This window comes from Poecilia reticulata, linkage group LG12 (genome assembly GCF_000633615.1).
Source record: "Poecilia reticulata strain Guanapo linkage group LG12, Guppy_female_1.0+MT, whole genome shotgun sequence".
Taxonomy (NCBI): Eukaryota; Metazoa; Chordata; class Actinopteri; order Cyprinodontiformes; family Poeciliidae; genus Poecilia; species Poecilia reticulata.
In genome coordinates this window covers 13,778,101-13,791,289 of record NC_024342.1, presented here as the reverse complement: position 1 = coordinate 13,791,289, position 13,189 = coordinate 13,778,101, and the positions used below count along the sequence as shown (strand labels likewise).

General features: G+C 37.5%; 2 protein-coding genes and 1 long non-coding RNA gene across 3 annotated transcripts; 2 read left to right on the top strand and 1 right to left on the bottom strand.

Moving 5' to 3' along the window:
- Positions 1-349: 349 nt before the first annotated feature.
- On the bottom strand, positions 350-3,062 carry LOC103473598 (uncharacterized). The gene is made up of 3 exons (XR_535048.2): positions 2,989-3,062; positions 2,012-2,180; positions 350-1,253 (listed from the first exon to the last, which is right to left on the bottom strand). It is a non-coding gene; the product is annotated as an uncharacterized LOC103473598 (long non-coding RNA).
- A 49-nt stretch (positions 3,063-3,111) lies between these two features.
- On the top strand, positions 3,112-5,810 carry pus1 (pseudouridine synthase 1). Its single transcript, XM_008423954.2, has 6 exons — positions 3,112-3,404; positions 3,498-3,712; positions 3,921-4,058; positions 4,297-4,399; positions 4,845-5,545; positions 5,653-5,810. Exons 1-6 carry the CDS (start codon positions 3,341-3,343, stop codon positions 5,683-5,685), a joined length of 1,254 nt encoding a protein of 417 aa, XP_008422176.1. The 5' UTR covers positions 3,112-3,340; the 3' UTR covers positions 5,686-5,810.
- Positions 5,811-6,460: 650 nt separating this feature from the next.
- On the top strand, positions 6,461-12,766 carry noc4l (nucleolar complex associated 4 homolog). The gene is made up of 15 exons (XM_008423953.2): positions 6,461-7,061; positions 7,170-7,290; positions 8,258-8,364; positions 8,673-8,780; positions 8,927-9,076; positions 9,171-9,273; positions 9,404-9,438; positions 9,522-9,572; positions 9,664-9,775; positions 9,918-9,978; positions 10,117-10,227; positions 10,341-10,504; positions 10,667-10,749; positions 11,983-12,096; positions 12,347-12,766. Exons 1-15 carry the CDS (start codon positions 6,921-6,923, stop codon positions 12,464-12,466), a joined length of 1,581 nt encoding a protein of 526 aa, XP_008422175.1. The 5' UTR covers positions 6,461-6,920; the 3' UTR covers positions 12,467-12,766.
- Positions 12,767-13,189: the final 423 nt, after the last annotated feature.

Below are 13,189 nucleotides of genomic sequence, written 5' to 3'. Positions count from 1 at the left end.
AGTAAGGATTTTATTTTCAGGCATATTGCCATTTTATTAATTTGTCATAAATAGTTAAAAGAGAAAGACTGCTAATACAATTCAGAAATCCTTGTTTTATGAAATAAGAAGCATGTTTCAAACAACTTCAATAAACAAATTATATTTAATCTTCTAAGATAAAACTTAAAAAAATAAAAAAAGATCCTAATAAATCTGACTTTTAGGAGATGAGAACATCTGACAATCAACTATCAACATGTTATTGAAAACACTGTGCACAAGTTTTTTTGTTTTTTTTGTTTTAAATATAATGTACTAATGATTCCTTTCAGTCATTCCCACAATAACAGACTATTGGATTCTTAACTATTCTAAGCTTTTTGGATTTTATTTAAGACATGTAGAAACATTGGTAGTGGTGTTTTTAGATTTTGTTTGTACACACAGTCCAGGTTGCAGCTGAACTCAAAAACAATTTAAGAAATATGTAAAAAATGTCAGTGTTTTACCTTTAATGTACAAGAACCAAACAAAAATAATAAGACAAACTAACAATTCCAATGATTAATGTATGTTGGGTCAAAGACTACCCTGACCTAAAGACCCTGCCTCTCAGTGGATGACCACTGGTCATCTGCTTATCATTCATTCATCTGTTTTCTCTCAGAAAAAAACCTAATTCCAGACCAACCCATACCATACCATCTCTCCACTGATTTTTACGGCACTATTTAATGAACTTTCATCAAGCAACTTTCAGTTATTTATGTTAAAAGTGGGAGGTTTGTTGAACATAAGCAAGTAAATGTTATTGTTACAGTGAGGGCATTTCACTGCATTTCCATAAGCCGTGGTTATATCAGGCCCAGAGGCTTGAGAATAGGAATGTTCGTTCGAAGATGTACAGGGTTGCGGATCAGAAACGGGACCAGGTGCCATGTCTGGCAGAAAAGGCTTCACAGTGGGTGCAGCATCAGGCGGGAGAGGCTCCACAGAAGATAGCGCACCTTGCAGGAGCGGCTTCTTGGACGAGGGGATGACTTGCAGTAGAGGTTTCACAGACGGCGAAGTAAGTAGCTTAATAAGATGGTCATTAGGGAGTGAGGTGGGTGGCAGACATGGCTCTGGGCTTGGATCTTTTTCCATAAATCCCTCACATAACAGTAAATGCCTCTTCATATCCAAACGGCGCATGACTGTTCTAGAACAGATGGGGCAGTGGAAATGCCCCTGTGGCCTACAATGAAGGCTGCATCGGAGTAAAACTTTGTCTGCAGAAGAAAAAACAAAAATGCATAAGAAATAATATAAATACACAATATTGCTAAAGTATTGGGTCACTTACTGATTCACACAAATTAATTTTACTGACATCAACTGCTCTTGAGTGTAGTGTTTGCATGCTTTACACCTCGGCCTTTGCTTTGCAGCTGGTAATCCAAGGGTAGTGTGCAGCTTCATGGGCATGGCAACCAATCCCATGGAGCTAGCTACGCAATGTTTTTGAATTAATCTGAAGGCTGCATGAAGTTAGGAAGTCTGCAGGTTGACCCTGGATAACATTGGCAACCTCTGCACAAAGCGCCTTGGCGTCCGCCAATCCTATTCAGTCTGGATAAAAACAATCACCATAATATGTAAAATATAAATGCATGGAAAATATCAAACCTTTTAGGGTGAATAACAGGAGTGTGCTTTGTGTGTGTTGCTATTAAGTAGTCACAGCTATTTATTTGACAAGTGATTTCTAATACAACAATATCCAAAAGGCAAACAAAATAACTATCAAATGATGCCCAGATGTAAAATAAGAGCATAAGGACAGGAACAGCATAATCTATATCTGCACCAGAGTTGAAGGTAAACACACCATCCAGGCAGGTAACCATTGGAGACAAGATAAGACCACATTACAAGTTTATTACTTGGACAATACACTAAAGTTGTGACATGACAAAATGCTAACTGGCCCATGAATTCATTTACAAGGCACTTTACATTCAGGCACATAGATATAATACCAACGTACCTTTGTAAGGCAAACCATGACTAATGTGGTGGTTCATGTGTTTCTCAATCCTTTCCTTCACTGTGGGGTCGAAGTTGGGACAAATGGGGCAGTGGAACAGTTTATTACAGCATGTGTTGCATTCTTCCAATGGAATCTTTGAGTTGAGATCAAAGATTGAGACGTGCATCTGAAAGTAGTGCAGGGAAACAGATTTTAACTGCTTTTACAGTTTCATTCAATCTCATTTTGGACTAAGCTAATATAAAATCATATTAACAAGAAAGTACATCTTCTTTCAAGTCTATGGTTTTGTATGTTAGGCAAAAATAGCAAGGATAGTCCTTACCACATCCAAAAGGTATATAAATTTAACCTCAAATCAGGTTTGCAATCATAGAAGGTAGTGCAATTGTGATAATTTTACTAAATGTTGCAATGATAAAATCAGTTGCGATAAATCCACATTATTTTGATGTTATGCTCTCCAGACGTACATAAAATGGTCAAAAACACGGAATTTTACTATTTATTTAACACATATTAAGTCAAAGTGGAAAAGCCCAAGAGAAGGTTCACTCCATTCGTTAACAGCTCCTAACATGTCACTGAATGAGATGCAGAACAGCTTCAGAAAAACAATATAATAAGTACATGGACACAAAATGGCATTCTTACAGTTCTAGATAAATATCAATGGCTGAGAACAAAGCAAATTTAAAAGGTAGGTGTTTTAATTGGCTTTCAATTTTGCGTACAAAGGAAGGAAATATTTCATCTAGTTGACTGTCCATCTGATGCATGCAATTGCTTAATTCAAACAAAAAAGATTAAAATAAACTTTTATGCGTAAATTGCTAACACTACTTTTAATTTCAATAAACAGCTAAAGTGATATTAATCTGGGGGAAAACCTTGCAACACAATGCAGCCAGTAGGTTTCTCTCCATGCAATCTTAATATACAAACAGGAACTCACATGTTGAAATAAAACTAACCTTGTCGTGGAGCTCAATTCTGCATGCGGAGGTAGAGCCAGCCTATTTCCGCCTTCTTTGGAGATCACGTGTTTCCGCTTACCGTGGAGAACACGGAATCTCGCGATACTTTCGAGGTCAAAGTTAGCAGCACCATGTGTGACTGAGGAAAACGTCTCTGATTGTTACATACAGCATTTTATACGGGACCTTAAAGTTTTTTGGCACGCTTCTTCTGTTCTTCGAAGTTTACGAAGAGTTACAATTACCGGCTGTTTAATGAACGTATCTCGCGATATTTTTTCTCAGCTGATGGAGCAGGTTGCATGCCGACGCTGCTGCAGGAACCTTTGATGAGTTTTTTTAGCTTGACATGTTTAAAACCAGACCCCTGTTAAGTGCCTTAGTTAACTACAGACAGTTGTTAGAGACAAACGGTAGGTCAAGAAAAAAAAAAAAATCTACATATTTATTATTCCTGGTGTAGTCTCGTTTCATGGTTTCACAAATGTATAGTGCTATATTTACAGGTTTAAAGTTCTTGTGCACAATGAGTGAAGAAGCCAGAGATCAAGAGACAGCCAAGCTGTTAAAAAGGCCAAATGAGGTGAATGAGGACTCAGCTGAGAGCGCCACGAAGAGAATAAAAGCAGAAGGGGGGCACAATGAAGATGACAAGAGGTACCCAAAGAAGAAAGTGGTCCTTCTTTTGGCATATTCTGGAAAGGGATACTATGGCATGCAGGTATTTTTCTTTACTACATGTAGCAATGTTGCAAAAACCTTGAACTTCATAAGAAGTGGATGAGTCCAACCACACTTAAAAATCTCTGATAATAATAATAAACCTCACTACTTGGCACTTGTTTATTATTCTGAACTTTTTTAATGTTGTATTTTAATGGATAACTTATATTAATTATGTCATCTGTTCATCTGCTTTATTCTTTTAGAGAAATCCTGGAAACTCCCAGTTTAGAACCATTGAAGATGATCTGGTCACTGCTCTAGTTAAATCTGGCTGCATTCCTGGAAACCACGGTGATGACATGAGGAAGATGTCCTTCCAAAGATGTGCCAGAACGGATAAGGTACGTGTTCATGCACCTCCAATGTGCATTGCAAGACTGATGGGGGGGGAAAAAATCTACCAAAAAAATGTTTTGTCTTCATTTGTTGCTAATAAAAGTTAAGTACTAAAGCAGTGTATGTTGTTTTGCTCCTAATTGATGATAGCTATGCTGTTTTTTTATTTTTATTTTGTAGGATGTTGTAAATTTAGTCAAGTTTTTTTAATAGATACTTTGTTTCATTTTTATCTTTCTATAGGGTGTTTCTGCTGCTGGTCAAGTGGTTTCACTGAAGCTCCGTTTGATTGAGGACATAATAGAAAAAATCAATGAGAATTTACCACCACAGATCAGGGTGCTTGGTAAGACTGTTGTATTAGAAATAAGAGGGACTGGAAAATTAGCTAGTGAACAAGACTGAATTTCAGTTTATTTTTCCTGACCTGTTACCCCAAGAACTAACAGGTCACATTGGTCCTTATCCAAGTTGTTACTGAAGATTCAGATCATACATTTTGTTCACCACTCTTCTGTATCTGGATCACTAAATGGATTTTGAGCCTTTCAACCCAACCTCTAATCTTATGCATTGCTCAAATGAGGGCTGTCATGCAAAGTGCTATGCAAATCACTACAATAATACGCTGTAAAATGAAAAAGAAAATGCAAATATTGTCATTTATAGTAATTAACGTGCTGAATTCTACATTGACAGGCCAAATGTTTACAAAAACTTGATTCACCTCTAATACATTTGATTGGAATCCATGGATGTGCTTCTGATGTATTTATTTTTTGCTGCGACAGGGCTCAAGCGAGTGACCCAGGGATTTAATTCCAAAAATAACTGTGATGCCCGTACGTACGCCTACATGCTCCCAACCGTAGCCTTTTCTCCTAAAGACTATGACACCGAGAACATAGCTTCATTTCGTCTAGAAGCAGAGACTCTTCAGAAGGTGAACCAACTTTTTGCCCTCTACAAAGGCACCCATAACTTCCACAACTTCACCTCCCAAAAGGCTCCAAGTGACCCCAGCGCCCGCCGCTACATCACAGAGATGTCCTGCGGAGAGCCTTTTGTCCGCAACAGCTACGAGTTTGCCGTGATCACCGTGCGAGGCCAGAGCTTTATGCTGCACCAGATTCGCAAGATGATCGGCCTGGTGATCGCAGTGATCAGAGGCTTCGCCAAGGAGGAGGTGATGGAGCGAAGCTGGGGTCAGGAGAAGGTGGACGTCCCAAAAGCTCCGGGACTCGGGCTGGTACTCGAGAGGGTTCACTTTGATCGGTACAACAAGCGGTTCGGAGGGGACGGTCTGCATGAGCGGCTAGAGTGGGCTCGCGAGGAGGAGGCAATCAAGGCCTTCAAAGAGGCTCACGTATATCCGACCATTGTCAAGACGGAATGTGAGGAGGGCTCCATGGTCAGCTGGATGGCCACTCTTCCCAGCCATGATTTTGAAGCAACAGTTACTGGAACACAAGACAATAAGGACCAAAAACAGGTGCATCAGAGTTGTTAATTTGATGATTAAATGTATTGCATTGGGGGGGGGTGGGGGAAATGCATTGTTATATTGTAGCTAAGTGTTTGTCCTATTTTTCTCTACAGGAGAATGCAGATGAAGGGAACGGCTCCGATTAGACCGTCTGTGGAGAGACGCCTTTTTATTTTGAATTTTGGTATTATCTCTGATTTTTTTGTTTTAAATATTAAGAACAATTATGTTTAACAACTGGCATAATAAAATTCTCAATTATCTAATGTCATCTTTTTAATTCTTGGTGGTTATTTCATTTAAATTAATATATATGCTTAATTAACGGTACTCATTCTGTGTTTACCCAAACAATTAATGTCTAAGACATCAGTTGTTTTGGGTAAACACAGAATGACTATCATTCTCATTCTAAAATCTTAATTCTGATTTGATTCAATTTGTGAATTTTACCCTAAATCAAAAACTTTATTTTTTTGGGTACTTATTTATTTCCAACATTTCTGATTGTGGGTCTTGTATTTTTATCAATAGTAAAAAATAAAGTAATTTAATCCTTTGAGTCAATCATATCCTTAAGATATCTTTTTTTTGTATGGAACTAAAACTTGATGAAGCAGATACCTTCGTTATATTTTTTTAGAGAGCACCATCTACTGGTCATCAGTTGAAACGTTTTAATTCAGCAAAGTAAGTTACTAGAAGATTTCCAGATTGTTTATGTAGTAAGTTTGTCGTTAAAATGGTCACCTACAATTATTTAAAATAATTATCAAAAACCAAATTGTAATGCATCAGAAGTAGAGATTTAACATTTTTTGTAACATACTTTCCAGAATAATTTAAAATGTTCAATAAATACGCATAAATAATGAATAATAACTCTTAAAGTCTGGACATATTTATTAAAAGCATTATTAAATAATGTCATTCCCGTGAGACACCATGCAATTTAGTTTTTCAGAATTATTTGTCAAACTCGGTCTAATTTAGATGAGCAGTTTGGTCTGGAATTTTGTTGTGCAGATTGACCGATGTCGCGGTTTATTTGACGAGCCACATAGACAAATTAAGTCACTTGCACACCAAAATGCACAATAGGTATGCGAGCGTTGCACTAAAACCCCAATTATAACAGTCCGTATATTGTTTTCGACATTTTTTGGTAACTTCCAGTATTTCTTGCAGCAAATGTAGCTAACATATGATTGAATAATATCCGGAAATCCTGAAGGATTTCCCTCACATTCAATATTTCTCGATTTAGATTGAGGTCACGACGAGTCCTCGCGACACAAACTGCGATTCACGTCTGTTTTTTGTGTAAGCCCTTTGTCCTATTCTCCGGTGGACACGCGAACGCACCACACAGTCAACAAACATGGCGCCGGCCAAAAAGCGCAACGTGAGTTCTAAAGCAAATGTAAAAAAGACCAAAATCGACTTTGAAAGTATCGTTGAGCGTATACTTGAAAGTAGAAAACATGCCAACGATGTTTTTGACGTTCTCGAGTTTCTTCAGGTGAGAAAATATTTGAAACACCCAACAAACATTAACATCTACCGCATACACGTTTCGTTGAGCTAATGCCTGCATGCTTGTCCACGTTTGCTTCCAAAATGTACACAGTCAGAAAAAGAGAAAGACGTTATCTGCGTTGTTGATGCCTGCTGCGAGCTGTTCTGTACACTTTTGAAGAGACGGGATCTATTTATTGGAAAGCTCCCTGGTGAGGATGAGGCGATAAAGGGTAAGTATTATGATCTAAAGTTTTCAATTAAACAGTTGAACTGGTGGGAGCTGCTGCCTCCAAGATATGAAATAAATCGTTGTAATGTTATGAAATTATCATGATCTTTTGGAAGCATGTGGATTGAGTTTATGAAACCTTCTGAAGACCATTTGGGAAACTGTCTGTTTTTTTTCTTTTTTCCCCTCTCAATGGATCAGGCCCTTAGCATCACAGACTCTCCACCATACTGGAGTTTCTCTGCCACATCTTCTTGTTTTTGTGTTCCAGATGCACCTAGAGTGTTTATAGCTGAAAAGTTCAATCTCAACTGACCTGCAAAGTATTCCAATAAAGTCAGACTAGTGCTTAAGTAATGCTTTGTGATGATAGGATACAAAAGGCTTTTGCATTGTTTGTCAATGTTCCAGTAGTTTCAAACTTTCTGACTATTGCTCCCATTATAGGGATTGGTCATACTTGAATGCCTTGTTCTCTGAGATTTATTATTTTGAAGAGTGAGTAAGATAGGCCACTGTATCCCAGCAAAAGACAAAGCCATGAAGAAAAAATATATATTATATTTATTTAAAAGGAATTGTTAGAGGTTTTGTTGAGGTGTTTTCTGCTTGGAAGAGATTATTTGACTTGGTAGATAATAGTCAAAGGTTGATGTATTTTATTTAATATGGAACTGCAGTAGTGCAGTTTTTTTTTTTGATGAACTAATGTGATTAGTCACATTTTTAAGATGTAAAGTTTAGAATATAGCAAAAAAAATTGATATAACAATAAGAAGGAAATGCAAAGAGTGAACTCTTATGTGTTTGTTGATTATATATGATTAGTCAAATGTGACAAAACAAATTTTAGATTTGATTGGTTTCGCATCTCCAAATGAGCTGTAGGGTGTAGCTCTGTCTCACTTATCACCGATTATTGGGCCTTGAAGTTTTGTAATTTCTTTTTCTAACGTACTCTACTTCAGGTGAGCACAGCCCAGATGAGAAGTACAAGATTTTTATGCGTCATCGTTACAACAACTGTGTGGAGATACTGCTCGAGCATCTCCACCATGAAACGCATGAAGTTAAGGTGAGATCACTTCGGAGTTTGGAAAATTTTATTTATTTATTTTATAAAAGCAGAAATCTTGTTAGCATTGATGATGGTCTTTGTTTGACATGTTAGATTTACACCAGATGTAACATAATGCACACCTTCTGCTTACCACAGAATATGACTTACTTTAGTTACTTTTGGCTGTCACAATTTTGTTTTTGAGTAAAGTAAATGTTAAAATGTGACAGAATGAGCAATAAAAATACAACTGATTAAATCTGTAAGGCAGAAAGTTATTTTTCGCAGCAATTTAAGCAGCAATGTATTATGTCTGAATATAGGAGAGTGTGCTGTGCTGCCTGATGAAATTTGCTGCTGAACAAGGACTGCATCCTCTGGAAGACCTGGACTGGAGTGAATACTTCAGCTTCCCAAGAGAACTGATCCAAGTAAGAGTTTTTCAGTTTTGTTATTGCTAATTAAGATGTCACACCTTCCTTTGCAAATGTCAATGAATTCCCATCTTATTATAAAAAGTTCAAAATCCTTGTGAGTGTAGGAAACGTTTGACATTTTGGGTTTCTTTGGCTGACAGGCCGTGGTGCACAACATTCTGTCTCAGAGCTCGGACAACTCCCTGCTGATCTCCAGGTTCCAGGAGTTCCTTGAGATGGAAGACGTGCGTTACTATGTGATGAGCTTCATCCGTGAAAACGTGGCCACAGTCATGAACAAAAGCAAAGGGGTGGGAAACTGTCAACTTCAAGTTGCATCTTTCATTATTGACATTTTTTTTTTTACTGTGATTTATCTTATTTGAATTAGCTTTTTCTTCTTAGGCTGTCTTGCCTGTATATCAGTCCAATGTGTTCACTCTCATGTTGAACATCAACATGCCGAGCCAGGAGTCCGAGCTTACCAACTTTATGGTCAAACAGGAAAGTAAGTGGTATTGTAGTTAGAGTTGACAGCTGGTCTGTTTGAATTGTTTTTACTAACCAGTCACTATTTAGAAGAAGAAAAATGCTCTTAGAGACTCTTGGATATCACTAACCGGAAATGATTTTTCCAGCCAAGCATGAGGATTGGAAGGCTGCAAAGCTGCATGTAAGTGAAATATTTAAACTCTTACCTCGGCTTGTCTTAAATTTGTACCGACTTAGCAGAGTGATTCTCTGTTTCCCCTTCAGGATCACAAACGTGCCTTTGAGAGAATGTGGCTGGGCTTTCTTAAGTATAAGGTAAATCTTCAGAGTGCACAGTTAACATTTTGACCTTGTTGATTACTTACTTCGTCTCACTGTGTTTTGAAATCTCTCTTTCTGTATATAGCTGCCCAACAGCATGTATAAAAAGGTCTTAGTGGTCCTTCATGACTCCATCTTGCCTCACATGAGCAAACCCACTCTGATGATTGACTTTTTGACAGCTGCCTATGATGTTGGTAAGTTTATAACAAAGCAATGGTAGATGTTCTGCAGCAGATTCTCGTTTTTGGTTTGTTTAACAAACTAAGACTAAAAAGGAGTAAGTGAATATACTGCGTTTATGAAAAACATAAATCTATTGTGGTTCTGTTCTAATAGGTGGGGCGATCAGTCTGCTGGCCCTAAATGGCTTATTTGTCCTTATCCATCAGCACAATCTGTGAGTATCGTATAAAAACAAATAAGTTTCTTTCACTGAGTAGTAGCAGAAATGGCAAGGAAAAGCTAATTGAGTTCATCTTTAAATGACACATTAAAATGTAAACTCTTTCATTTGGTTTTCTCGCTTTGTTTACAGAGATTATCCTGATTTCTACAAAAAGTTGTATAATCTTCTCGAGCCGTCTGTTTTCCATGTGAAGTACAGGGCGCGCTTCTTTCACCTGGCTAATCTTTTTCTTAGCTCCAGGTAACACCATTCCCTCTTTGCTGCTGTTCATTTGTGTGTTTCTGCCCATACAAAACACGACAGGTAAAGTTCACACTTCATTAAGTGTATGCAACGTCTGTGCTCCTCTCCAGTCACCTGCCAGTCTACCTGGTGGCTGCGTTCGCCAAACGCCTGGCTCGTCTGGCCCTTACAGCTCCGCCCACAGCTCTTCTCATAGTGCTGCCTTTCATCTACAACCTGATCCGGCGCCATCCGTCCTGCAGAGTTCTGATTCACAAGCCCAGCTCAGAAGATGGTGAGTCACATTTAGTCTTTATGGCTGCTTGGGTCTGCTCTTAACTTTAAATTGTTACTGTTAAAAGCGATGCATAGGAATTTTGCTTATTGCGCACAGTGCTTCTTAAACACAACAAAGGTTATAATTATTAATTTTAGTCGTTCCTGTTCACGTTGACAGAGCTTCTTAAAGATCCGTATGTGATGGAGGAAGTGGATCCAGCTCTTTGTCATGCCTTAGAGAGCAGCTTGTGGGAAATTAAGGTAAGTTTTCGCACCAAACTGGGCCCAGAGGTTCGGCAGCTTTAAGCAATCGGCTCGGAAGAAAAAAGTTACAAAATAATTTTCATGCTAAAGAAAAGAACAAGCAGTGTAATTGTTCAAACTGACTCTCTTTTCTCATCCTGTTGTTTTTCAGTGTCATCAGTCATGTTGTATTTGTATTTTATTTTTATTTTTTTCATTTTTCATAATGCTAAAAACTCAGTTTATAATCACTGTCAGGACTTTAAATCATCAGCTGGTGTTATTAATTCTTTTGCATCACAACTTAGAAGTACTTAAATAAAATGAATGGTATTTGAAACTGTGTTAAAAAAACAGACTGTCATTTAAAACAGCATTCTTAAATCAGACTGGTGACATACACAAGCTCCAAATGCTGTAGAAGAAGGGTGCAACTGTTGCAGATGGACGTGTTAGCTGGTGTGCTTTGACAGAAAAAAACAAAAATAGCTTGTTTTTTATATGGATGATTGACTGGTGTGTCATAAATTTTCTTTTTAGTTCTAAAAAATTCTAGAAAAAATGGTAGTACTACATGGTAAAACACAAATCTGGAAAAGTAGCCATTTTCAGGACGGTAAGTTGCATGAAAGTTCTGAAACACAACTTCCTCATTCCAGGAAATTATGTAACAAATCTCAGGAATATAGGTTATAAGAATCTAACCAGTGAAAATTCCTTGAAAATTTCAGGAAGTACAAAGTATATTCCAGATAACCTGGTAAGGTTTGAAAAGTAATCTTTTAAGTTTTGGGGGAAATATGAGCTACATTATGTATAACAACCAGCTATCCCTTCTCTATATCTTTTTATCCTTATGGGTTCATGGAAACATTTCTGGATTTAAGCCTAGAAAAGACAACAGTGGTAGAAACTGTGTGGTCATGCAGCCTTTATTATCTAATGCTACTGAAAAATTGTCCAACCATGATAGATTCCTGTAACACAGGGGTGTCAAACTCCTCAAGGGCCGCTGTCCTGCAGTTTTTAGATATGCCACAGGTACAAAACACTGGAATGGCTTAATTACCTCCCTCTTGTGTAGATAAGTTCTCCAAAGCCTTGCTAATGACCTAATTATTCTATTTAGGTGTGGCGCAGAGTCACTTCTAAAAGTTTCAGGACACCGGCCCTTGAGGACTGGAGTTTGACACCTGTGCTGTGGCGGTTTCGCATGGGACATTCAACAGTCTCTTGTTTCCCATTTTACAGACACTGCAGAAGCATTATCATCCATATGTGGCCAAAGCTGCAATGTTGATCAACACGCCTCTGTCTGAACAAGAAGATGACATCAGTGAGGTACTGGAGATGACCTCCTATGAGGTAATGGAGCATTTTCTTGTCCAACAGCAGACCATTTGTTTCATTTCAGCTCCATGATTTGCTTCAGGTTTTCAGTCCAGGCTAGAGAAAGAATACACCACTCTTGATAATTTCATTAAGCAGTAATTGAGTTGGTTAGTATTAAAGAAATGAATGCATTTTGTGTATAAATTAGAATTAATTTGTCACACGTTCCACAAATGTCTCTAGCTAGCCTGATCAGGAATGTGCTTAATTTTCTTGTTTTCAGTTGATGGAACGAGACCTGAAGCCGACTCAAAGCAAGAGTTTCCCACTGGAGTTTGAAACAGCTGCACATTTACTGGAAGGAAGAGGAGAAGTGTTGGGACAACACTTTTGTCTGGCTTAAAGGATTATTAAAATATTATAGTCGATATAATAAACGTCATTCCCCTGTGTGCTGTCACTTTCTTAAAGCTGGTAATATATCTTGGATGAATGTCTGAAGAGGTTTGGAGCCATGCAAGAGAATAGTTAGATTTCATTTACAAAACTATTATAAATATAGTTTTTTTTTTTTTTTTTTTTTTTAAAGATTAGAGGAACAGAAATGTATTTTTCTTTCAACCTGACTTGTACTGATGCTTTTCTACTACCCATCCACTGTTTGTTTTATGTTCAATAAATATTGTACTGCAGTATATCTACATCACAGTCTCCTCTTCCATGCATTTTTACAGCAACGATGTGAAATTTGTGACAGATAAGTGTGTCGATGCACTGTATTGATGAAAACGTATGAAATATTATCGTCAGCCCAATCGATTTTTAAGATAAAATCGGTGGCAACATGGAGTAACTTTTGAAGAATCAAAAAGGATGGAAGCAGAAAAAAAATGTACAAACTTTCCAACACAAAAGTCACCCTGGTTACACCTAGTGGGAAACAAGTACCGGTATATTTATTTATTTTAAGGGTCATCATAAAGAACCGATGATATCATCAATAAACCTGATAGGTTTTACAAATTAAACATTAGAACATTAATCAATTAGAGTAAAATAAAAAGGGCAATACAACTTGACCCAAGTGGAATTAAGGAGAGAAATTCAAATTTTATTTGGTTGCAGA